This window comes from Sorex fumeus, unplaced genomic scaffold (assembly GCF_029834395.1).
Source record: "Sorex fumeus unplaced genomic scaffold, SorFum_2.1 ptg000054l, whole genome shotgun sequence".
Lineage (NCBI taxonomy): Eukaryota > Metazoa > Chordata > Mammalia > Eulipotyphla > Soricidae > Sorex > Sorex fumeus.
In genome coordinates, this window is record NW_026606111.1 from 28,556,769 (window position 1) to 28,582,039 (window position 25,271).

The window sequence follows — 25,271 nt, forward strand, 5'->3', positions numbered from 1 at the left end:
AATAATATTTTTAGTAGAGCATCAAAAATTCAACTCAGCTACAGAAAAAGAAAGTGGCTCCAAGAAAAAGAAAACATTCCAACCCGATCCCACAAATTTTAAAATGGAAGTTTCCCACGACATCCCCACCGAGATTCTGTGCTCCCAATAAATATCACCCCCCCAAAATTAAAATAAATAAAATTAAAACATGGCAGACATTTCACTTCATTGCAACAATCACATAGAATTTTTCAACTTACCTGCAAGGAATAAATGTAAATATTTATTTTCACTTAAACTAAGAGTTATCAAGGAGAAGCAGTAGAATCCCAAAGATGCTGTGAACCAAATCAACCAAGTAATCGCTGTTATTAGTCCCACATTCCAGTCATAAAACAGATACAGAATACTGTGAGTCTTCTTCTTAATGAAGCAATAATTAACGGGATTATTTAGATCCAATAAAAACACTTCTGACAGTTGACAGGGGGAGTTTCCGTTCCACTTTGCCATTTTATCAACTACTTCTTGTGCTTCTTTGTATCTTCCCTCTGAGAGAAGCCAGAAGGGTGTCTCTGGGAGGATCCAACAGCACAGGATGAAGGGAGATGTCACCAAGGACAAGATTATCTGATAGAGCCACCAAGTCTTCACCAGGTAGCCAACCAAAGTCACGATCATGACCCCCAGTGCAAAGGAGATGTGCAGGAAGATGGCCGCTGTGGCTCGGTACTTTAGGCCGATGATCTCCACCATGTAGACGAAGGCCACTATAAGGAAGCCACCAGTAACCTGAGAGACAGAGCAGGAGAGGGGGCCAGGGTTAAGGTCATGTTCCTAACTTTTGAGAGGCCTCATCTCCCTGGACAGCACACCAACGCCCAAGAGGAAGTAGAGTTGTTCCCTCAAACTCCTATCATCCTTAGGGCCCAAGAGACTAGTACAAGGATTAAGGTGCTAGCCTTGCATCCCATCAACCCCATTAAAAACTCCAGAACCACATACAATCCCTTGAGCACTGCCAGGGGTCACTTCTGATCACACAGCCACAGGTAGTCCCTGAGCACCATAGTGTGGCCCCAGCACCCCACTTCTCCCTTAAAAAAGGGTAAAAAACAAATCCTTTGATCTTTCCCAGTCTTTGCCCATGGGAAACACTGGAAGGTTTATCAAATATTAGACTCTTGTCCTTTGTTTTGCTTATATGCCCTTTTTAGTGGAAATTCGTGTTTTAGTTCTTTGCAATTCTCCATATTAATTATAGAATGTCCTCATTAAATCCATAATGGTTAAACAGCAGCAAGTAGTTCCCATTTCTTCTAAAAGTAATTGGAAGAAAAAGAAATTCTGACTAAAACTTAATTTTACATACAGAAGTAACTTTTAGACCCTGAAAACTATTATGGTTACCAAAGGGAAAGCGCAGGCAAGTAGGAGACTACACAGAGGGTCGTTTTGATCATATCATGGCAAGAGAACTCTGTGGTAGGTGCATAACTACCACAAGCTCCAACTATCCTGCTCTGGCCAAACACCCCCCAAAATTGGAAAGTCTTAATGAGACAGTGGTACATCCATGTTCACAACAGCTAAAATGTGGAAGCAACTCAAACAGCCAACAGTAGACAGATCATGGAAAAAAGCAAATTGTAACAGATACATAAAATGTAGGGCTGGAGCAATAGCACAGCGGTAGGGCGTTTGGCTTGCATGCAGCAGGCCTGGCTGAGCTGGGTTCGATTCCTCTGCCCCCTCGGAGAGTCTGGCAAGCTACCCGTGACGTATTCAATATGCCAAACACAGTAACAACAAGTCTCACGATGGAGACGTTACTGGGCCCGCTTAAGCAAATCGATGAACAACAGGAGGACCGTGACTGTGACATAAGATGGAAGAATAGTCAGCCTTTAAAAAGGAAGGAGAGTCTGACACGGAGCCCCACAGGGATAAAGTTTGAGTACATTGTGCTAAGTGAAATAGATTAATCACAAAAAGACAAATACTGGATGACAGGATTCACTTATACAGAATTGTCAAAGTCATAAGCAAGTATAACAGGGGTTACTAGTAGCTGTAGGTAAGAGAGAATGGAAAGTGAATATTTAATGAGTAAGAAGTTTTGGAAATGTATGGTAGTGGCAGTTACACCCAAATATGAAAGGAACCAGTCTCATTGAGCTCTGTAGCACTGTAGCATTGTCCTCCCATTGTCCATCGATTTGCTTGAGTGGGCACCAGTAACATCTTCATTGTGAGACTTTTGTTACTGTTTTTGGCATATCGAATATGCCATGGGGACCTTGCCAGGCTCTGCCCTGTGGGCGGGATACTCTCAGTAGCTTGCTGGGCTCTCCGAGAGGGACAAAGGAATCGAACCCGGGAGGAATCAAATCTGAGTCAGCTGCATGCAAGGCAAACACCCTACCTGCTGTGCTATCTCTCTAGCCCATATGCAGGTAAATGATACAAAAACAATCCAAGTAAATGTATAACTTTATTTTAATTTATTATTCCTACATTCTCTTATACTAAATTAAAAATGATGTAATTAGAGGTAAGAAAGATAGTATAGTGGGCAGAGTGTTTGCCTTGCATGCAGTTGACCCAGTTTCAACCCCAGAACCTCACTATGGTACCCAAGTTTCCACCAGGATTGAACCCTGAGTGAAGAGTCAGGAGTAAGCTCTGGACACTGCTATGTGTGGCCTGCAAACAAACAAAAAATAAATTTTAGAAAGAAAATGAATATTTTTTAAATAAAAAACTCATTGAACTCATGCTTACAAATTTTAATTCTGTATTATGTGTATTTACTACCAAAACAATTTTTGAAGAAAATTTTATTTTGAAAATTAGCTTATTTTTTGAAAAGTAGATTATAAAAATATGTTATCATTCCCTAGCCAAGATAAGTACCAGGAGGTTCACTCCATGGCTTGGAGGCCAGCCGCACATGCTAAGGGAAAAGGCAGCTCAGATAGAGAAGGGAGCACCAAGCAAAGGGTGTTGGGAGGATCCTCCCAGGATGGGTGATACATGCTGAAAGTAGGCTATAGACCGAACATGATTTCATGATTTCCACTCAATGCCTCTTTTGTAAACCACAGCACCCAAAAGGAGAGAGAGAGAACAAAAGGGAATGCCCTGCCACAGAGGCGGGGTGGGATGGGGGGTTGGGGGGGTGGGAGGGATACTGGCATCTTTGGTGGTGGAGAATGGGCACTGGTGGAGGGATGGGTACTCAATCATTGTATAACTGAAACACATGCACAAAAATTTGTAAGTCTACAACTGTACCTCATGGTGTTTCACTAATAAAAATTTAAAAATAAAATAGTTATCATTCTTGGAATAAACAAACAAATAATTCAATGATAGTGATGGGGGACAGTGAAATAATCAGAGTTATTCCTACACAATTATCTCACATTTTACTTGTATAACACAAATCATAAAGTTATTTTTTTGCAAAGATATTTTAGGGCACTACTGATTTTCCCAGAGGTGCCCTAAAATTTAGAATTTATATTAGGTGCCCTTTACCAACGAAATGGCGTGTCGGATTTCGGAAGGGAGAACGTTAGGAACGACATACCCATCCTGTGGAATTTGGTATGTCGGCAAGTGGACATGGCTATCGAAGAGATTTGAGTAGAAGTCATGGATAATCTTCTCCATTGCCATTCTGGAGGATGTGATGGATCCATCAGGACGTCGGAGGGCAGTCATCTTGGTCTTATAGTTGGCGAAGGACAGGCGGGCGTTACGAATACTTTTCCCGGCTTCTGCCGCATCTACCAGTACTTCTGCTCTTCTCTCTTTGAGGTCTTCCTTGATCGCATCTCTGCACTGCTTTGCGAGCTCGGACGTTAGCTTGTGGTTGCCTGAGGCATGCGCCAAACCACGCTGGCGAATTAGCTCAAGAGTTTTCGAAGATAGGCGACTTTTTATGGCTATCTCTCTCTTGGCGTTCCTCGCACATTCATGGAGGTGCTGAACCAGTCGATCGTATTCCTCGTCAATGTTGTCAACAATGGCATCTTCCCATGTTGCCGCAATAGTACCAAAGAGTTCCCAGTTGGTGGTCATTCTGGGAGTTCTCTTTTTGAACTTTGCAGCCCTTTCTCCCCGCTCTGTGAAGTAGAATTTTGCACGAAGGAGACGGTGGTCCGATCCCATTCGAAATTTTGGGACAACAGCGACATCAGTCAGGCAAAACCGTCGATTGAATATGATGTGGTCTATTTCGTTGTGGAATCGTCCACCGGGAGACTCCCATATCCATCGTTTAGATTCTGCCTTCTGGAACTGTGAGTTACCATGAATGGTCTTGGTCGACATGATGAACTCAGACAGTCTCTCACCCTGTTCTTTCCATTCTAGGCCATGGGTCCCGATGTGAAGTTCTTCAGCTGATCTTCTCGGTCCTATCTTGGCATTAAAATCACCCACAATGATCTTGTAGAAGGTGTGGTCTTCTTTATAGAACTTCTCTAGCTCCATGTAGAACTTCTCGATTTCTCTTTCATCATAATGAGATGTTGGTGCATAGACAACGAAGATAGAAACTGCAGGCAGTGAGCCACATCTATTCAAATGTAAACGTCCGATTCGGGTTGTTAGGCATTCGAATGAATCAATGCTCTTGACCAAGTTTGTGTTGACAAGGACACCGACGCCTCCAACACCTCTTTTATCGCATGTTCCGAGGAACAATTCTTCTCCGGTGTCGAAAACGGCATGGTGAGATTCGTGCCTTCTTGTCTCGGTCAGACCAATGATGTCGTACTTGATCATTCGCGCTTGTACCATCAGGTCCTCGATGGATGCATCTGATGCTAGTGTACGTGCATTGAAAGTACAGACGATCATTTTTGTCTTCCTTCGTTGTGGCAGCCTAGGTCGGCCTTGAGATTTTGTCGGCCTCTCCTTTCTCATCCTTCTCAGTGCTGCCATGTCGGTGAAGCCTTCAGGGTCAGGTGAATGAGACCAGTTGTAGTTACTGGTTTTGGCATATCGAATACCAAAGAAGCAAACAGCACCCGGCCCAGACAAGGTCAGACCTGAACACCTGAAGAACCTGCCGTCAGTACTCATCAATACACTGGCTCGGCTCTTCACTCGCTACCTGTCTGAATGCAAGGTTCCGTCCCAATGGAAAACCAGCAGGACCGTACTACTGTTCAAGAAGGGAGACATCCATGACATTGGCAACTATCGCCCGATCTGCCTATTGTCTGTCATCTACAAGCTGTTCACTCGAGTCATCCTGAATAGGATTGGCAGAACACTAGATGAAGGACAACCATGCGAGCAAGCAGGGTTCCGCAAAGGATTCAGCACCATCGACCATATCCACACGGTAACCAAGCTCATTGAGGTTTCTCGGGAGTTCAAGATGCCGCTCTGCTTAACGTTCATTGATTTAAAGAAGGCCTTTGATTCTGTTGAGACGGAAGCGGTCATTGAAGCCCTAGCCAATCAGGGCATTCAAGCCCAATACATCAGGATCCTCCGTGAGCTGTATTGCGGATTCACTACCAGGATCTCACCATTCTACAAAGAAGTGATCGTTGATGTCAAGAGAGGGGTGCGGCAGGGTGATACCATTTCACCGAAACTCTTCAGTGCCACCCTCGAGAACATCATGCGACGACTGGAATGGGAAGGAATGGGAGTGAAGATAGATGGTCGGCAACTACACCACCTCCGCTTTGCTGATGACATTGTTTTAATAACACCAAACATCAGCCAAGCGGCACAAATGCTGGCCGACTTTGACCGTGAGTGTGGAAAGGTAGGACTACAGCTGAATCTTACGAAGACAATGTTTATGAGAAACAGCCTTGTTCCTGACGCCCCATTTGCTCTCAATGGAACGACCATCTCCGAATGCAACAGCTATGTGTACCTAGGTCGAGAGGTCAACATGACAAATGACCTGGCACCCGAGCTGCGCAGGAGGAAGAGAGCGGCTTGGAACGCCTTCAAGAACGTCGAAGAAATAGCTAAGAGGACGAAGAAACTCTGGCTCCGGGCACATCTCTTTGATTCCACTGTTCTTCCTGCATTAACATATGCCTCAGAGACCTGGGCCCTACGCAAACAAGATGAGAACGCCATTCAGGTCTCCCAAAGAAGAATAGAAAGAGCTATGCTTGGAATATCACGTTTCACTCAAATGAGAGAACGAATCCGGAGTTCTGACATCCGTCGATCAAGGATCAGGGACGCTGTCTCATATGCCAAGGTGTCGAAAATCAGATGGGCTGGTCACGTAATGAGATTTAAAGACGACCATTGGACTAGAGCTGTTACTGATTGGATTCCACGGGATGTCAAGAGACCGCGTGGCCGCCCACCTACCAGATGGTCAGACTTCTTTGTCAAGATCATGAACGATCGGTTTGAGGCCCTCCATGTTCCCGGAGCGAAGAGATGCCATTGGGCTACACTAGCACGCGACAGGGACAAATGGAGACGTTACTGGCGCCCGCTCGAGCAAATCGACGACTAATGGGAAGTTAAGTGATTAAGTGATTATTAGGTGCCCTAAAATCTAAATTTTCTCTCTAAATCCTTTGGCAATTAAATCAAACTTTAAGATCATCATGTCTTTATCCGTATGGGGGAATGCTAATATCTTCCAAAGTAAACTGCTCTATCTCTGCCACTTGGACAACTGTTCCATGTAGAATTCAGGCATTCCTTCTCTCCCACTACCCAAAGACATTTTTTTAATAAAATCAAGCATTTTCTATATTTCACCTTGTCTCTGAGATTCACAAAGAGGCTGGCCAGTAAGGAAATTCCCATGATAAGACAGAACTGACATGATAGCACGTGAGGAGATGCTTTGGAGGCTACTCTACGAATCAGTTTAACATTTTTGTGACAACAGCTTTTATTTCCTTATGCAGTCTTGTAATTGCAAGATTCATATACTGAAGCTGGATCCTGGGAAATCCTGAATTAAAGAATCTAGTTATTTGGTAAATATTTGCTGCTGGAGCAATAGCAGAGCGGTAGGGTGTTTGCCTTGCAGCCAGCCCGGCCGAGCTGAGTTCAATTCCTCCACCCCTCTCGGAGAGCCCGGCAAGCTACCAAGAGTATTTTGCCTGCACGGCAAAGCCTGGCAAGCTACCCATGATGTATTCGATATGCCAAACACAGTAACAACAAGTCTCAAAATGGAGATGTTACTGGGCCCACTGGAGCAAATCGATGAACAATGGGAGGACAGTAACAGTGACAGTGACAGCAAAACAAATTAGTCTTAAAATACCATAAATTTACCCATTAGATAAAGTTGAAACATCAGTCCCTGTCATGGTTTTTTTTTTTTATCTAATGCTAATTCTGAGTCTACCTTCACCTCTTATTACTTACTTTTAGAATTAGGTTCAGACAATCCAAACACAATTTCCTAAATAATTTCAAAAGACTCCTTGAACCCATCACACTTGTAACTCCCATGTAGCAGTCAAATGATCATTTTGATGGATTCCACTGTCTTTAAAACATCAAACAATGCCTTTATCATTCTATCAAGTCTTCCAGAATCATCCCCTGCCCCCCCCAGTCTTATTCATATATTTTACCTCCCCTCCAGGCTTCTGACATCTGGCCCTTTGATTCTTTCTCACCTCAGAGGCCTTCACACTGCAGCACCCTCCAGCTGGAATATTCTATTATGCATCCCTCAGAACTGAAAATCCTCCTGACTATTGAGATCTGCCCTTCACTGTTCTGCCTCCGTTATCAATATTGTACAGAATTTTGCAGACGGCCAATCAATTTCTTGCCTTCCCACTACACTATAAAACTGTTCAAATGGTCTGGGCTGATTTACTTGGCTTACTCAGCCAACCGGATTTACTCTGCCCACAGGGGCAAAGCGGTAGATGTGCTGAATGTACAAATCTGCCTCCTTGACATCTTCCAGACACAGAACTCTACCACACATAACATTTCCCAGGGGGAACATGGGAAAGTGTCGCAGAAACCTGAGGCCACACTTCATAGATGCATTCCATGCCTTACTTTCTTGCTTCTGATACCTGACAGAGGGTAGTTTGTAAAACTAAAACATATTTTCAGAACTCTCTTAAGCCTTCAAAAAGAGGACCTCCATGCTCTCTTGATACCTATAAAACCACAGATTGCACCATCAGGGGCTTTTCAGCTTCTTCTTCTTCCTTTTTTAAAATCAAACCTCATTCTTCGATTGCAGAGCCAAATGTTCCCAGTGGAGACAACATTTCTGGTTTTGTTTTGTATTAAAAAATCTTTTACATTCTATGAGGCTGGAGTGATAGCACAGCGGATAGGGCATTTGCCTGGCACGCGGCCGACCCAGGTTTGATTCCCAGCATCCCATATGCTCCCCCTGAGCATCGCCAGGAGTGAATCCTGAATGCATCGTCAGGAGTAACCCCTGTGCATCATCAGGTGTGACCCAAAAAGCAAAAAAAAAAAAAAATCTTTTACATTCTTGAGCTAGAAAGATAGCACAGCTAGTAGGGCACTTGCCTTGTATGTGGCTGGCCTGGGTTAAATCCCTGGCCCCATGTATAGTCCCCTGAGCACTGCCAGGAGAAATCCCTGAGCATCACTGGTTGTGGCCCACAAACAAAACAAAAAAGAAAAAATTTCCCTTCCCAAGTGCACATGGGATATATCCTATACACATCATTTACTTCTCTCTCTCTCTCTCTCTCTCTCTCCTCCCCTTCTTTTTTTAGGTGCAACCACCTCAATTATTTTTTTCAAAAGATTTTATGTGCATCCTTGGCCAGACACTCTCCTTTAACCATCAATGGAGACTCCACAGAGGAGCACACCTCCTTGCTCACTGAGAGAGGCCTCTGCTGCGACTGACCTGTCTGGGCCTGGAAGAGGAGTGAGAGGGATGCAGGCCCTGCCTTGCACTCAGCAATACCAGCAGTTCTACACACAGATAAAAACCTAATCCTTTTTCTAGTGCCCTTGACGAAAGAGCGCCAAACAGAATCACACTGCTGCCACCGCTGGGGACTTGGCACCGGCCTGGAGGTGGAGAGAGCGTCCTCACTGGCCAGTCCACCCACCGCCCATGAGCCGGAGAGTGCCTATTCTGTGCCGGGCACTGCACTCATGATGTTCACTTTCATCACTGAATCCTCCTGGCAAGCAGCCAGGTGGGGACCCTTTTCTGTAGTTCGCACATTAGAAACTGAGGTTCAAGGAAGACAATATATTTGCCCAGAGTTACCGAGGTAAGAAGCCAAGGTAAAACAAAGCTGGCATATTAGTCAGGTCTATTTACATGGGACTCTCCTGCTCGTCCAAAAGAACACCTGATGCCTTGATTTCATTCTCACTCTCCGTGACACATACTTTAACCATCTGCTCGGCTCCTGCATGCAGGGCCTCAGGATACCAATGCAACTGCTCAGAAACACAATATTCTTTGTGTAACTGGGTCATGTGCACAGAGTGAACCAAAGACAGGTTCTGCCTAGTAAGTAATGATTTTTCAATGTAATGAGTTCCATTCTCAAATATAGACACCAGTAGTCTGCAGAGAGACTTCTGGAGTGGGGTGAACAGCATTTAGTGCTTGATATCTCAGTAGTTTCTCAATGAGAAAAATGAAGATTAGAGAATATTTCATATGTAAATACTGCAGTCAAATTAAAGAGATAAAAAAGGTAGGCTGGAGCAATACTATAGTATAGTATTAGTATATAGTATATAGTATAGTATATATAGTATATATATTATATAGTATAGTATATAGTATAGTATATATAGTATACTAATAGTCACGATCATGATCACCATCATCCTGTTGTTCGTTGATTTCCTCGAGCAGGCACCAGTAACATCTCCTTCTTCCTAGCCCTGAGATTTTAAAAGAGCCATTTCAATGCTCTTTCAGGATTAGGAGAATGAGACCCATCATTGTTACTAGTATTTGGCATACTGAGTACGACACAGAAAGTTTGCCAGACTCTGCCATGCGGGCAGGATACTTTTGGTAGCCTGCCAGGTTCTCCAAAGGAAAAATAAGATAATAAGATGCCGCAGCCGCGTGCTTCCAGGAGCTGGGTTTTATAGTCTCTGCGTCTTAGCCGTTGATGGAACCAACCTGGCGCTGGTGGTAGCTGGTGGGTGTGACGCCTACCTACTGGAAGATGGGGGGGTCTCGTTGAAGAAGACCCAGTCCCAATCCGAGTAGGCTTGGAGACCTCAGCCCCGGGATCCGCATGCCTGTGTTCCTCTGCCAGTTCTTTCATGCATGAGGCCCATCCGGACGTGTGGAGAGTGGTCCCAGCATGGCCATGGCTGGCTCCGGAGGTCCTCAGCTGCTGGGGCTCTGCTCAGGGCGGGGGCTGGGGGAGAGAAACTCAACCCTCCCCCCCTCCAAGGGGCCCCGGTGAGGATAGCCAGGCACGGGGGCAGGAGACTCATAGTATTGTATAGTATAGTATAGTATAGTATAGTATAGTATAGTATAGTATAGAAGAGTATAGTATAGTATAGTGGCACTGAAGAGTTTCGGTGAAATGGCATTAAGAAGATTATGCGACGACTGGAATGGGAAGGAATGGGAGTGAAGATAGAAGGTCAGCAACTACACCATCTCCGCTTTGCTGCTGACATTGTTTTAACAACACCAAATATTAGCCAAGCGGCACAAATGCTGGCCGACTTCGACCGTGAGTGTGGAAAGGTCGGTCCACAGCTGAATCTTATGAAGACAATGTTTATGAGAAACAGCCTCGTTCCTGATGCCCCATTTGCTCTCAATGGAATGACCATCTCCGAATGCAACAGCTATGTGTACCTAGGTCGAGAAGTCAACATGACAAATGACCTGGCACCCGAGCTGCGCAGGAGGAAGAGAGCAGCTTGGAACGCCTTCAAGAGTGTCAAAGAAATAGCTAAGAGGATGAAGAACCTCCGGCTCCGGGCACATCTCTTTGATTCCACTGTTCTTCCTGCATTAACATACGCCTCAGAGACCTGGGCCCTAGCAAACAGGATGAGAATGCTATTCGGGTCTCCCAAAGAGGAACTGAAAGAGCTATGCTTGGAATATCACGTTTCACTCAAATGAGAGAATGAATCCGGAGTTCTGACATCCGTCGACGATCAAGAATCAGGGACGCTGTCTTGTTTGCCAAGGTGTCAAAAATCAGATGGGCTGGTCACGTAATGAGATTTAGAGACGATCGCTGGACTAGAGCTGTTACTGACTGGATTCCACAGGATGTCAAAAGACCGCGTGGCCGCCCACCTACCAGATGGTCAGATTTCTTCATCAAGATCATGAACAACTGGTTTGAGGCTCTTCGTGTTCCTAGAACGAACAGATGCCTTTGGGCTACACTAGAACGATGTGACAGGGACAAACGAAGATATTACTGGCGCCCACTCGAGCAAATCGACGATTAACGGGAAGTCAAGTGATCAAGTGATCAAGTATAGTATAGTATAGTATAGTAATAGTATAGTATAGTAGTAAAAGTATACTATATAGTATACTAATACTATATGTGTAAACTCAAAAAGACAGTAGTGACTCTATCTCTCCTGCCGCCCGCGTTCCGTAGTCTCACGCCGGTTCCCCCACCCCGGGGAGGTCAATGGTGATTGGTAGGCAAAGGAAGGAACGAGGGCCAGGCTGGTTGGTCTTAGTTGCGGTTTATTCCATTCACATCTCCATTCTCCTCTGACTCTCCTCCTGCTTCTTCCTCCCCCATGCAACTTCATTCTCCTCCTCAATCCCCCTTCATTCTCCTTTTGGCTCTGGAATCTGGATCTGGATCCCCCTTTCTCCTTCTCCTTCTGAAGTCTGGATCCTGATCCCCCAGCCCACTCTTACAGTCTAGTTATATCCCAATGAATGAGGGGTTGGGGCTTACACATAGGTGTGGTCACAATCAATAGGGATAAAGTTCTTTCCCTCAGGGGGTACTTCTTCTAGAACAGATACCCTCCAGTAGGACGACCCACCCAAGAGTGGAATCCCATGGGTGTGTTTCTCCTCTCCTTGTCTAACAAACATATAAGCATTCATAATATAAATCATTTTGTAAGGATACAGTAAGAAATACCTTAAGCTTATAGAATTGCTCTCCTAGGGCCATCTCGATCTCAGATTACAGTGCTCAGGCCAGATAGTCTTTCCTATCCCTAGTAGGGTCCTAGTCTTGTCGTTATTTTTGGATCATGACAACATTTGTCTATGATCAAGCTCTTAACTTATAGTTAAGAATCGTGGCACTTTGGCCTGGCCCATTTTGATGCCAGAGTAGCTCACTGCTTGCCCTGGGTCTATTCAGTCCCTCATCGGGACCCTGCTTTTGGTGGGCTAGGAACCAAGGGCAACTGAGGCTTAAGTCGAGAAAGCAGATGCCTGGAAGTGAATAATTTTCAAAGCCAATTAAATCCTAAGTTACAAAGCATAATATTAACTGTCTTCCTGTATCTATACAAAAAGGACATTGCATTAAAGTAAACTATTCAAAAGATATAAGAAGAGGAGAAAGGCAATATTAACTTACAATACAATTTCAGTGTCCTAGAAGGATCTGACCTTACTAATTAACAGATACTGATTAGGGGAAAAGCTGATTAACTGGTTGGGGAGGAGAGCATAGGGAAGAGTTTACAGCTAAACACAATGGAATGGAAGTGCCTCAGGAGCACTGTAATAAACCTGAGTTCCTTATGGCAAGGGAGGAAGGACAAACCAATGTCATCCTACACTATACAGTACACTACATAATATAGTAGCATACTATATAGTATACTAATACTATAGCATACTAATAGTATAGTATAGTATAGTATAGTATAGTGAGTAGGGTACTTGCCTTGCATATGGTCCCCAAGCCACACCTGTAGTGATCCTTGGGCACAGAGCCAAAAATAAGCCCTCCCACAAAAAAAGTAAAAAACACAACTTACCATAGCAAGAAAAAAGTACACAATAAAGAAGTTGATAATGTCCACCGAGAAAGTAGTTAATACACCAAACAGAATCATGGCTATGCTTGTAGGCCACATAATAAGTCGTCTCCCCAACCTGAAACATAAGAAACACATGAGGAGGTGGAATGATAGTACTCTGGGGAGGGCATTTGACTTGCACAAGGCCAACTGGGTTGCACAAAACCATCCCATATATATAGTCTCCTGAGCACTGTCAGGAGTAATTCCTGAGTGTAGAGCCAGAAGTAGGCTCTGAGCATTGTTGGGTGTGAAAATTGCCTTGCATGTGACTAGGAAGTTGACATTGATTCCATCACCAACACTACATATGATCAGAGCACTGTCAGGAGTGACGCCTGAGCACACAGCCATGGACCCTAAGTACTTTTTGATATCTCTTCAATCCTCTTCCCCCAAAATAACTCACACAGCATTAAGAAGGCAAACTATCTTCAGGACCCATTTTCTTACCCCTGGGTTATTTTGTGTCCCTATATAACAGATCTTCAAAGAGGCATTTATCTCAATAATAGGTGTGAAATGACTAAGGTTTTGAACACAACTCCATGTCCTCTAAGTAAAAGAACACTATCAGAGGGGATAGGGCGATAGTATAGCAGGTAAGGCACTTGCCTTGCACACGACCGACCTGGATTTGATCCTTGGCACCTGATATAGTCCCCTGAGCACTTCCAGGAGTGATCTCTGAGTGCAGAACCAGGAGTAAGTCCTGAACACTACTGGGCGTGGCCCAACCCTCACCCCCAAACCCCCATAGAAAAGAAAGAAAATATCAGAGAGGAAAAAGAACCTCCACACAAATGTAACAGTCATAAATATTTCATCTCACCTGTCAGCAAGGTAGCCAGATATCATTGATCCTACCATGACTCCAAATACAAATACAGGCTGAATCATTTGCGCTAAATGTTTTCGATCACACACCAGGTTCCACTCAGTCACTACAGAGAATTTCTCATTGGACTGGTTGTAGAAAAAACCATTCGGGCAAGCTGAACTAATCTTAGAGTCTCTATGAAAAAACTTCATACCCAACTCCAAGTCAGTCCTATGAACTCTCCCACAATTGGAGAGCTCCCAGATTTCACCATTCTCTAGTTGCACTATTATGAAGTCATCTGTGTTTTGTGAGAATATGTTCTTCAACATGTCACCAGAAGTATTTTGGTAAAGAATCCGAGACACGTTTCCTGGAGGTTTGCAGGTAAATGAAGGGGTTGATATGATGAACACAGAAGCCAACAAATGGATACCACAAGAGGTGTTCTGGAAGGCACAAATGAAATAGAGGACTTTCTGGAATCTGCAAAAGGAAGAAAAGTTAGTTAATACATGGGGTTCTATAAACTGGAAACAAGCAAACATGCTGGATCTCTATCATTAAGTTTATTATTTAGTTTTGGGTTTCGGACCATACCCAGCAGTGCTCAGGGCTTACTCCAGACTCTGCACTCAGGAATTACTCCTTCGCAGTACTTGGGGATATGGAGCCACATGCAAGGAAAGTGCCCTACCGCCATGCTATGGCTCCAGCTACTATCATGTTTAGGTTAATAGAGAATGAAATGAGTACATGTAGGTTAGTGTGTTTATGTGTGCATGTGTATATTATATATCTCTGTATGTGGAAAAGGCTTAAAAGTTACGGCTTCCTATTTATCAACAGGCATGTGCAGATGTTGTATTTTTGCCTTCTAAATATTCTTCAGTATAAGGAAGCAAGGAACAATGGCTGATCTAAGACCAAGACAAGAACACAAAACCTGTCTGAAGCATCTTGGAGCATGGCAAAGCCAGGATTATTTAAAATGCCAAAAGATGAGGGCATACCAAAGGGACACAGGACTCAATAAGAAAGAGCCCCCAAAGTTCAAAGTTGTGACAATTTGAAGAAAATGAACAGTACTGTATTTTCCAATGTATAAAATAAAGATATGGGTTTATTCTGTGATGGTCCATTTTATGTGCCAGCTATTCTGGGTTAAAAAAGGCCCATCTAGCTGGTAAAACATGATCTGTGTGGGTACAGGTGATTGTATCCCTCTAGTAGGGGTGTACAGCATCCACCCTATTGAGGGCTAGAGTAGGATAAGGGAAGGCAAAGGCAAATTGGAGCTCCCTGCCTTGGCAGAATCACCCATCTGACCCCGCCTTTGAGCCTGGGCACTCCTAGCTTCTGGGCTTTTGGACTTAGAGCACTATCAGTGCCCCGATTCTCCTTCAGATATGGACCTCCCATGTCTACCATCAGCTTTCCTGTGTCTCCAGCTCCTCAATGTCTCTGTGTGGCTCTTCTCAGATTCCACAGCCATGTGTACTAATTTCTAGCACTACTATAAACATTCACTATATATACATATAATAAATGTCTATATGATATATACACGTGTGTATACATACAGGCTGGAGCGATAGCACAGTGGGTAGGGTGTTTGCCTTGCACAAGGCTGACCTGGGTTCGATTCCCCTGTCCCTCTTGGAAAGCCCCGCAACCAACCGAGAGCATCCCACCCACACGGCAGAGCCTGGCAAGCTCCCCGTGGCATATTCGATATGCCAAAAACAGTCACGAGTCTCACAATGGAGACGTTACTGATGCCTGCTAGAGCAAATGGATGAACAATGGGAGTACTATAGTGTAGTACTATAGTGTAGTACTATAGTGCTACAGTGTATACATACACTATTTCAAAAGGTTCACTCTAGAGACCCTGATGAATACAGATTTTTTTTCTGAATCAAGAAAGATTCTCAAGGAACAGAATTTTGTGGTGGGTACACCAGGCAGAGTGCCACACCTGGTGGGGTGGGGGTGCAGCATGCAGCATCAAACCCAGGGCCTCAGGTATACAGGTCATGTGCTTGACCTCTTGTATCATATTCTGGGCCCCACCCTGACAGAAATTAAGTGTCCCAATTTCTCTGCTTTCTCACAAATACATTGTCATTTGTGTTTTGGGCAGCAACCGCCCTGTCAGGTAGAAGGCGCTACCTTATTGTGGTTTTGACTTGCATTTTCCTGACAATGAGTGATGAAGAATATTTTTCACACATCCAAGGACCATTTGTATATTTTCTTTGTAGAAATGCCCATTTAACCGTCAACTCATAGGCTGGAGTGATGATGCAGAGGGTAGGGCATTTGCTTTGCATGTGGCCCACCAGGGTTTGGTCCCTGGCACCCTATATGGTCCCCCAAACCCCTCCTGTAGTAATTCCTGAGTGTAGAGCCAGGAGTAACTTCTGACCATTGCTGAGTGTGCCCCCCAAACAAAACAAAACAAAACATCAACTCATTTTTTTTTTTTTTTGCTTTTTGGGTCACACCCGGCAATGCACAGGGGTTACTCCTGACTCTGCGTTCAGGAATTACCCCTGGTGGTGCTCAGGGGACCATATGGGATGCTGGGAACCGAACCCGGGTTGGCCGCATGCAAGGCAAACACCCTACCCGCTGTGCTATTGCTCCAGCCCCAACATCAACTCATTTTTAATCTGGTTATTAGATTGCTGTTGACTTACATGCTTCCCTTCAATTATGAATGGCCCCTTTTAGATATACATGTTCCCAAATATTTTCTCCTCTCCCATAGGTTATCTTTCCACTCTGTTGATTCCTTGCTATGGAAATGCTTTTTAGTTTGGACTATGCAGTTCTACTTGTTTACTTTGGAGCACGTTGCTTACACTTTTGGTGTCCTATTATTCATGAGCTCATTTCTAAGATCAGCGTCATGAAGCTTTCCTCTCTTTTGATATTTAGAGTTTTATAGTTTCAGGGCTCACATTTAAGTCTTCTCCACTGCATTCTTTTATTCGTTTGCATTTTGCATTTTTATTTTATTTTTATAAGGTTGTTTGCAATAATTCAATATTCAAACACTCAATTTTCCAACACCAGTCCCACCACCATTACACCTTATCCACTAGCATTATTTTGAATTTTCTCAACCACCACCCAAGCCGGGCCCAATAGCAGGCCCTAAATAATTTATTTTGTATAGCTTGTTATGAATAAATCTCTAAAAATGATTTAAAAAATCCTTAGAACAAAGTGTGTGAAGGTTGTTGTATCTCACCCTGGAGCCCTTGTGTAAGAGACTGTTAACATACTGTCACAGGCTGAGCCTTGTGTTCTAATATTTTTCTAATTCGTTGACTTCTACCTTGAATCCTATTCAATGTGTGCTACTCCTGGTACCTCAATGATATAGAGTATGAAATGTTGCTCCAAGAATTCTAAAATTTTAGATAAGAAGATACAGCTAGAGTTAAACTTTTAACTCGGTGGTGACTTTGGGGTCTGAGGCGTCTCTGCAGTTTGCTGATTCTCCCGAGATTTATTTATAAGCCTCTGGATCATGGGCAGTTATGGAGCTTATATGGAACCAAAAGTAGTTCTTGGGCATGATGCCAGGTTCCTGAAGAACAGGGTGATGGTGGGGAAGGTCGCTCATCCCCAATTCCATAAGAACCCGGAGATTTCATTCACAAAACCCACATACCTGAGGTTTTCAACAAATTCATTCATAGATGAGGCTAATCTGAGCCTGTGGATGTTGGCTATGAGAATGGCAGTGATTGGGTTCTGGAGGTTTTTGGCTGCTGGGACTCTGTTAGGGCAGGTGGGGAAACTCTCTCCCTCCCTGGGGTTCCCTGGATATGAAGTTCAGCCTGGCGTGGGGTCTGAAGCATCTCTGCAGCTTGCTGATCTCTCTCGAGATTTGTGAGTATCTTCTACTGCACTCTTATCATCTACTTCAATCTGACCAATAGCCCCCCTGGGAGTTCCCTATAATCAGTGGACAGAGGGAAAACTCCAGCCATGTCCTGTATGATATGCAAAAGCAGATCCCTGCAACCCTTCAGTCTCCTTCTGGGATACTCTGAGAGATAATGGTAGATGCCCTCCCAGTGAGCTGAACCTTGTGCAGGGTACCTGGTTGTGCCCCTTGATTGGCAGGAGAAATAATGAGACATGTGATTATATATGCCTATTCATGAGTGGCAGCCATTGATCTGTCTGCTCAGCAATTTGAAAGCAACTTCATTGACAAAGAAATGTGGGGAATGGACTATGAATAAACTTGAGTATGTTTTTTTTAAAAAAAAAAAAAGAGGAAGGGACAGAAAGGGGACTCTGAGCAATAGCACAGAAGGTAGGGCATTTTACCCACATATAGCTAACCCAAGTTCAATCCCCAGTACCCTATATTGTCCTCTGAACCCAGCTAGGAGTGATTCCTGAATGCAGAACCAGGAGTGAGCCCTGAGCACTGCTGGGGTTTGGCCCTCAACAAAAAGAGGAAAGGATATTTGTATCCCATGCTAACTGTGTCCCAAAAGGGGGCAAAGATTTTATAATAAAATGAAGAAGATGGCTTCAGGGGTAGACCTTGGGAAAGAAGGCATCTTTCTTGCGTCAGCCCTAGTATGTCTATGGGGCTTGTGAGCAGTCACGGGATTAAATCCTTGACATTGCTCTGTTTTCCTCGCTTAAAGATTAGGATAGTGTTTCCTTGCCCAGAATGACTATTGGGAAGTGAGAAATAATAATTAGGGCTCTCTTTAATATTTTCATGAGATTTTATTAAAACTAAATAATACTTCATACTCCTATTTATGAACACAGAGAAGAGACCAAGCAAATACCAGTGAAACGCCAGAGTATTTTGCTAGGATCACACCATTTCCACCTATAAGCACTGGCTCATTACCCATGGCTTTCCTCCAAGCTGCTCTCACATGAAGCACATCTAGCTGAGGTGGGAATCCACTAGAGCAGCCATGCTTTACTGAAAATTTACTGAATAATAAGACTTTGGAGGTCAGAGGAATAGTATGAGGGTAGGGTGTTTGCCTTGCATGCAGATGACCCTGGCATCCCGCGAGCACTACCAGGAGTAATTCTTGGATACAGAGCCAGGAGTAACCCCTAAGTCTCACCAGGTGTTGCCCAAAAACCAAAACCAAAAGAGAGACAAAGAGAGACAGAGAAGAAAAAGACTTTTGCAGATACTATGTCTAAATGAGCTGTCTCCCCAATTCTATCCTCCCTATCATCCACCAAAGTAGGCTATGGTTGGCTACATGCAGCCATGTGGGCAAGGAAAAGGAAGCAAATGTTCCAAGCACAGGAAGAAAGTCCCAAGATGGTAAGGTTGCCTCACCCCCTGGTTCGTGGTTACTCCCACCATTAAACAGAGCTGACCGTGAATTGTTATTGGAGACAAACAAACTTCTAGTAAAGGAACAACAGGTGTATAGCTAACAACCCTATTCAGAGGTATCTAGTCTAGGCCAACCGACCACCTTCTGTCAATCTCAGTCAATCATGGAAACCCATATTGGAGAAGGAATGTTATTATTGCCTCCTACCTCACAGGGTTAATGTGAAGATGAGAGGCTTCATGTGGAGTCTTTAATCTTACCATTATCCCCTGTTTTACAGACAAGAAAGTGGGGGTAAAACAAATACTGTGAGACTTTAAGAGCCATGACTAAAACTGCAGCATCCAAGCCCAGCTGTCCTCCATGCTATTCTGCCAGCAGACACAGGTTATCAGTGATTCAGCTGAGTCCCAGCGTTGTTCTCTAATTGTGCTCTCCTGAGAGAATACAGCACTTGTACCCACATGACAAAGGATGTCAAGTCAGGGCAGGAATGGCATCGCTGGGTACCCAGCAACCTATGCAGTCTACAGGCTAGAACTCTGTGAAATGAGTGGCACCACTGTAGTGTCAGAGCTGCAGTGAATATCAACAGAGATAACACCCAAATCTCTTATGACAGAGCCCATCACAACAACACAGTGTGTCTGAGAGAGAGAAAGAAAGAGAGAGGAGAAGTGTCTGTCATTGAGGCAGGCAGGGCGGGGAGGGTTGGGACAGAGGGGTGATGGGAGGAAAACTGGGGACATTAGTGGTTAGAAATGTACACTGATGAATCTACTAGTGATGGGACATTGTATGACCGAAACCCAATCATAAACAGCTTTGCAACTGTGTATCTCACAGTGATTCAATTTATAAAAGAAAAACAAATGAAGGTGTCCAGACCTGGCAGGGGGAGGAGGGAGGCCCCCCCCATTCCCTCTCCTTACAGGTCCAATTGGACTTCAGACTAAGCTTAAAATCTCAGTAAGATATAAGGCACCCTCTGCTGGGAAAACTGGACAGCAACATGGAAAAAAAAAGTGAATTCAGACCTCTGTCTAATGTCAAGCACGAAAGTCAATAAAAATGGATTAAAGACCTCAATATCAGTCCTGAATCTATGAGGCACAGGGAGGAAAATGTAGGCAGAACCTTCCATGATATTGAAGCTAAAGGTGCCCTTAAGGATGAAACACCACTGACCAAACAAGTGGAAACAAAGATAAATGAGGCTACATTAAACTAAGAAGCTTCTGCACCTCAAAAGAAATAGTAACCCAAATACAGAGAGAGCCCACTGAATTGGAAGAATTATTTACCTAATACCCATCTGATAAAGGGTTAATATCCAGGATATATAAGACAATGTTAGAACTTTACAAGAAAAACTCCTCCAACCCCATCAGAAAATGGGGAGAAGAAATGAACAGAAACTTCCTCAAAAAAGAAATGCAAATGGCCAAAAGGCATGTGAAAAAATGCTCTACATCACTAATCATCAGGGAGATTAAAATTAAAACAACAATAAGATATCATCTTACACCACAGAAACTGGCACACATCAAAAAGAACAAGAACAATCAATAGCAGTACTCCTACACTTTAAAAAAAAAGGAATAAGAACAACCAGTGCTAGTGCGGATGTGCGGAGGGGGGCGTGAAAGGGATTCTCATTCATTGTTGGTGGGGATGCTGAATGGTCCAGCCCTTTTGGTAAATAATCTGGACATTACTCAGAAAACTACAAATTGAGCTTCCATATGACCCCGCAATAGCACTTCTGGGGATATATGCCAGAGATGCAATAAAGCACAGTGGAAATGACACCTGCACTTGTATGTTTATTGCAGCACTGTTCACAATAGCCAGAATCTGGAAACAACCCGAGTGCCCAAGAACAGACAACTGGTTAAAGAAACTTTGGTTCATCTACACAATGGAGTACTACGCAGCTATTAGAAAATATGATGCCACGAAATTTGCTTATAAGTGTCCCTCTATTAAGCATGATACTCTCCATGTCCAGACATAGAATGACTGTACTCATTTGTGGAATAAAATAACATAATAAGATACTAACACCCAAGGAGAATAGAGACAAGGGCCAGGAGGATTGTTCCATGGTTGGAAACCTGCCTCATGAGCTGGGGGAGAAGGCAGTTGGGATGGAGAAGGGACCACTAAGTCAATGACAGTTGATGGAATCACTCTGGATGGGAGATATGTGCAGAAAGTAGATAAAGAACAAAACATGATGGCTTCTCAGTATCTGTATTGCAAACTATGATGCCCAAAGTAGAGAAAGAATAAAAATAAAGGTGCCTGCCACAGAGGCAGGGGGTGGCATGGGGTAGGGGTGGCAGGAGGGATACTGAGGACATTGATAGTGGAAAATGTGCACTGGTGGAGGAATGGGTGCTCGATCATTGTATGACTGATACTCAATCATGAAAGTTTTATAACTGTATCTACAGCAATTCAATAAAAAAAAATAAAGAAAGATATGAGACACCCTCACCCAGCCAACTCTGCCCCAAACACTCTGGGCCAGAGAGACCTTTCTCCATATGTGAACGCCTACATGCAAGAATTCAACATTTTAAAATTTAATAAAGCAAAGGAGGGTGCAGGTGCACCACGATTCTACAGCGATTCTGTGGTCCCACCCAGTTTGTAGCTGTGTATCCTTGGTTGGGAGGGTGGGGTGGGGGGGGGGGGAGAGGAACGGGCAATCTGTTTCCTTCCCCAGTCATTAAGTCTGTTAAAGAGTCCAGCGTCTTTGCAATATTATTGGGGGCGTCGAATAAAGTACGATGCCTCAACACTAGCTCTGCATGTCCCCTTCCACAAATGACATCAATCTAACGGTTACTCCTGGGGCCATATCAACCCGGGGCACTCTGCAGCTTAGAGGGGTGGGACGTGGCAGCTGCCCTGGTTGGGGAGGGGATAGGTTCTTCCCCCTTACACTTTATTTAAACACTGTAGTTTACAAAGTGGGTCATGATAATTTGTTATAAGCCATTCACTATTCCAACACCAGAGAGGTTTTTGTTAGTTTGCTTGTTTGTTTGTTTGTTTGTTTGTTTTTTAAGGAGCCAGTGGGCAGGAATAGAGAACCATGCAGCCCAGGGACAGACACTCCTCTCCTGGACCGTGCCTGTCCAAAAGTGGATCCTGAGGATGCCCTGGGTGAGCAAGAGGCGGCCCGGAACGCGCTCTGCCCGCGGGAGGGAGGTCCACGTCGCTGGTGGCTGGTGTCCGTTGTCTGAGGGCACCACCCCGGCACTGGGCTGGTGCGGGACTCCCCGCACCCCCTCACCCAGAGGCCGGGCGCGAGGAGAGGCGGCCAGCAACGGGCACCGGTGCGCGCGACCACCAGCGTCCCAACTAACTCCCTTACCTCCCGAAGTGGCCCACGTGGTCAAAGATCAGCTCCACGTTTGGAGTGCGAGGGTGGTCCTTGGCGCCGTCGGGGGTCGGAGTGTCCCAAACTCCGGGGCCGGGGCCGGCGCCAGTTGCGGCCTGCTCGGCGCCTGCTTGCCGCCGGCCGCTGGGGTCCCAGCTCGGGAACTTCCCGTACTGCGACACCCAGGAACCAAACCTGATCTTGGACGACTGCTGCCCGCTCAGGTGGCTCCGGCCCTCGGAAATCGCGAAGGGAGAGGAGCTGTGCGGGGACCCCGGTGCGCCTTCGAGCTTGCTTTGGGCGCGCTCCCGGCCCCAGCGCTCGGCCACCTCGATAACCTCGGCCATGGCCCCGCGGCGCCCCGCCACGTCTAGCCGCCGCCGTCTCTCGGGATGCGACCCCTCGCCCCCTCGCCCCCGCGCGCACGCGCCCACCGGCAGAACTGCCCAGTGGCTTCTCCGGGTGGGGGAGGGGCGGGGGCGAGAATGTGGGGTCACAACGCCCTCGCGGCCACCTACCTGCCCTTTGGCTACCCAGGTGTCTAGGCCAGGGCCTGATTTGTACTTGGGAGCGCGTTGAGTTGAGTTTGGGGGGCTCCTGGCTCCGTAGCTGCTGGCTAGGGGTCGTGGAACAGGGTCCGCTGCGTGCAAAGCAGCACCCTCTTGCCTTTTTTCTTCCACCCAGGGGGAGGAGCGAGGGGTGCAGGGCCACGTGTGGGTCTTGAGGAACACGGGGATGGCTTTCTCGACAGCAGTCCGGCAGGTTTAAAGTCAGGCTCGGGGTGGGGAGGGGGGGCATCCACAAGAGCAGAGCGGAGTGAGTGAATTCTCGGAGCCCAGAGATAGTTCAAAGGGATGAGCGTGGGATTCTCTGCAGGCAGACGGGTGGGGCCCGTGTTTGTGTTTGTATTGTAGCCCTGCACCATTTGCTTCCCTTCAGGCACCCCAGGAAGGGAACCTCCCCACCCCAGCATTGCCAGGTGTGTATGTGGTGGGGGGAGGGGAGTGGAGGAAGAAGAGGAGGAAAGAGAAGAAAGGGGAGAGGAGAGAGGAAAGGAGAATTTTGATGACCTTGAGACCTGTCCGGATCAGCCTCCTGGACAAGATTTCATATTTACCAAGAGCAAAGGAAATTCCAGGGACAGAGACATTCTTCAGCACAGTGTGACAAGAGTGTCCGCCAATAGAATTTGGAAGAGGGAAGCAAGTTCTCCGCCCAGACTCCTTCCCTCACAGCTTCTCACACATCCTAAAATAACACCATTGAAAATGGATTTAAGTTTCATAGGCATGATTTTCCTTTTTCTTTTGAAAGGCAGATACTCCGGAATGATTCATCTATTCAGTGATAAACTAGTTGGAATGTCTGTTTTTTAAAAAGGAAAGAAAAGAAAAAATTAGGGCAGGAGTGGTTAGAGGACCCAGAAGTAACGTTGGCCTAGTTTTAAGCTTAGGAGGACAGGTGGCAGCCACAGGGAGGAAACTGGCCAGATGCAACGTTCCTGAAGGGAGAATTCTCCAAAGGGAGAGTTGCCTGGAAAAGAAATGGAGAATTTTGGAACTTTCATCTATTGTTCAAGTTATATCTATCAGTAATGCCACAACGGAGGCCAAATAAATTCCTTGAAAGATGCAAATTACCAATACCTACTCAAGAGAAAGAAAAAAGAAAACCAGAAATAGGATATGTAATGGGCTGTATAGTTTGAAAAGCCAGGGCCCAAACGTTTAAGGAAGGAAAGAATACTAATCCTGCTCAAACACCATCAAAAGAAAAAAAATAAAAGAGCAGTGAGAATTCCTTTCAATTTGTGTTATAGGTCTAACACACCAGGCAAATCAGAGGGTAATGACATAAAATACTTCATGACCATAGTCACAAGAACAGTTTATTGTTAATGCTTTTGTTTTCTATGAATAGAAATCCAAAAGTGTAACTGCTGGATTATATGGCAACTTTATCTTGAACTTTTCAACTTTTTATTTAGACACAGTGATTTACAATACTGCTGATAGAAATGCTTCGGGCATGCAATGTTACTACACCACAACCACCACCAGAGTGTCAGGACCCCTCTACCCCTTTCTCTAGTTTTCCTCTCCCCTAACCACCCTCCCACTCTCTCAGCAAACTCTGCTCTCTAGGCAGACACTCAGGGCCTGCTGCCATTAACCACTATTTGCTCCACATCTAAGAGAACTCATCTAGTATTTGTCCCTCTCCTTTTTACTCATTTTGCTCAATATAATACCCTCTAGTTCCATCCACATCAGTGAATTGCAGGATTTCATCTTTTTTTTCTCATAACTTTCTTCTAGTTGGAGTAGTATTCCATTGTGAATAACACCATAACTATAGCACTCCATAGTTTTCTTATAGCTGAGTAGGATTCCATCGTGGATAATTCCTCTGTTATTGGGCTTGGGGTTACTTTCTGATCTGGACTATTGTGAATAGTGTTGCATAGGAGTGCAAATATCTTCTTGAATTAATGTGTTGGGGCTCTATTTTGGATGCCAAGGAGTAGAATAAGGGCTGGATTACAGAGGGTAGGGTGCTTAACAACTAATGCAGCCGGCCTAGGTTCCATCCCTGGCCCCTTGTGTGTCCCCCAGTCCTGCCAGAAGTGATCCCTGAGCACAGATCCCTGGTGACAATAACAACAAAAGTAAAAGCCTAAACTCAATGATGAGTCACCCTGAAATTCAGGGGACACTAT

General features: G+C 45.0%; 1 protein-coding gene across 1 annotated transcript in view; it reads right to left on the minus strand.

The window, feature by feature from the left end:
- Positions 1 to 22,899, minus strand: part of SLC22A16 (solute carrier family 22 member 16) — a 30,773-nt gene extending 7,874 nt beyond the window's left edge. Inside the window, exons 1-4 of the mRNA XM_056125451.1 lie at positions 22,547 to 22,899; positions 13,817 to 14,290; positions 12,943 to 13,060; positions 243 to 774 (exon numbers count right to left, since the gene is read on the minus strand). Of these exons, the coding sequence (XP_055981426.1) occupies positions 243 to 774; positions 12,943 to 13,060; positions 13,817 to 14,290; positions 22,547 to 22,899 (1,477 nt within the window). The remainder of the gene's footprint in view (positions 1 to 242; positions 775 to 12,942; positions 13,061 to 13,816; positions 14,291 to 22,546) is intronic.
- Between the last annotated feature and the right edge of the window lie 2,372 nt (positions 22,900 to 25,271).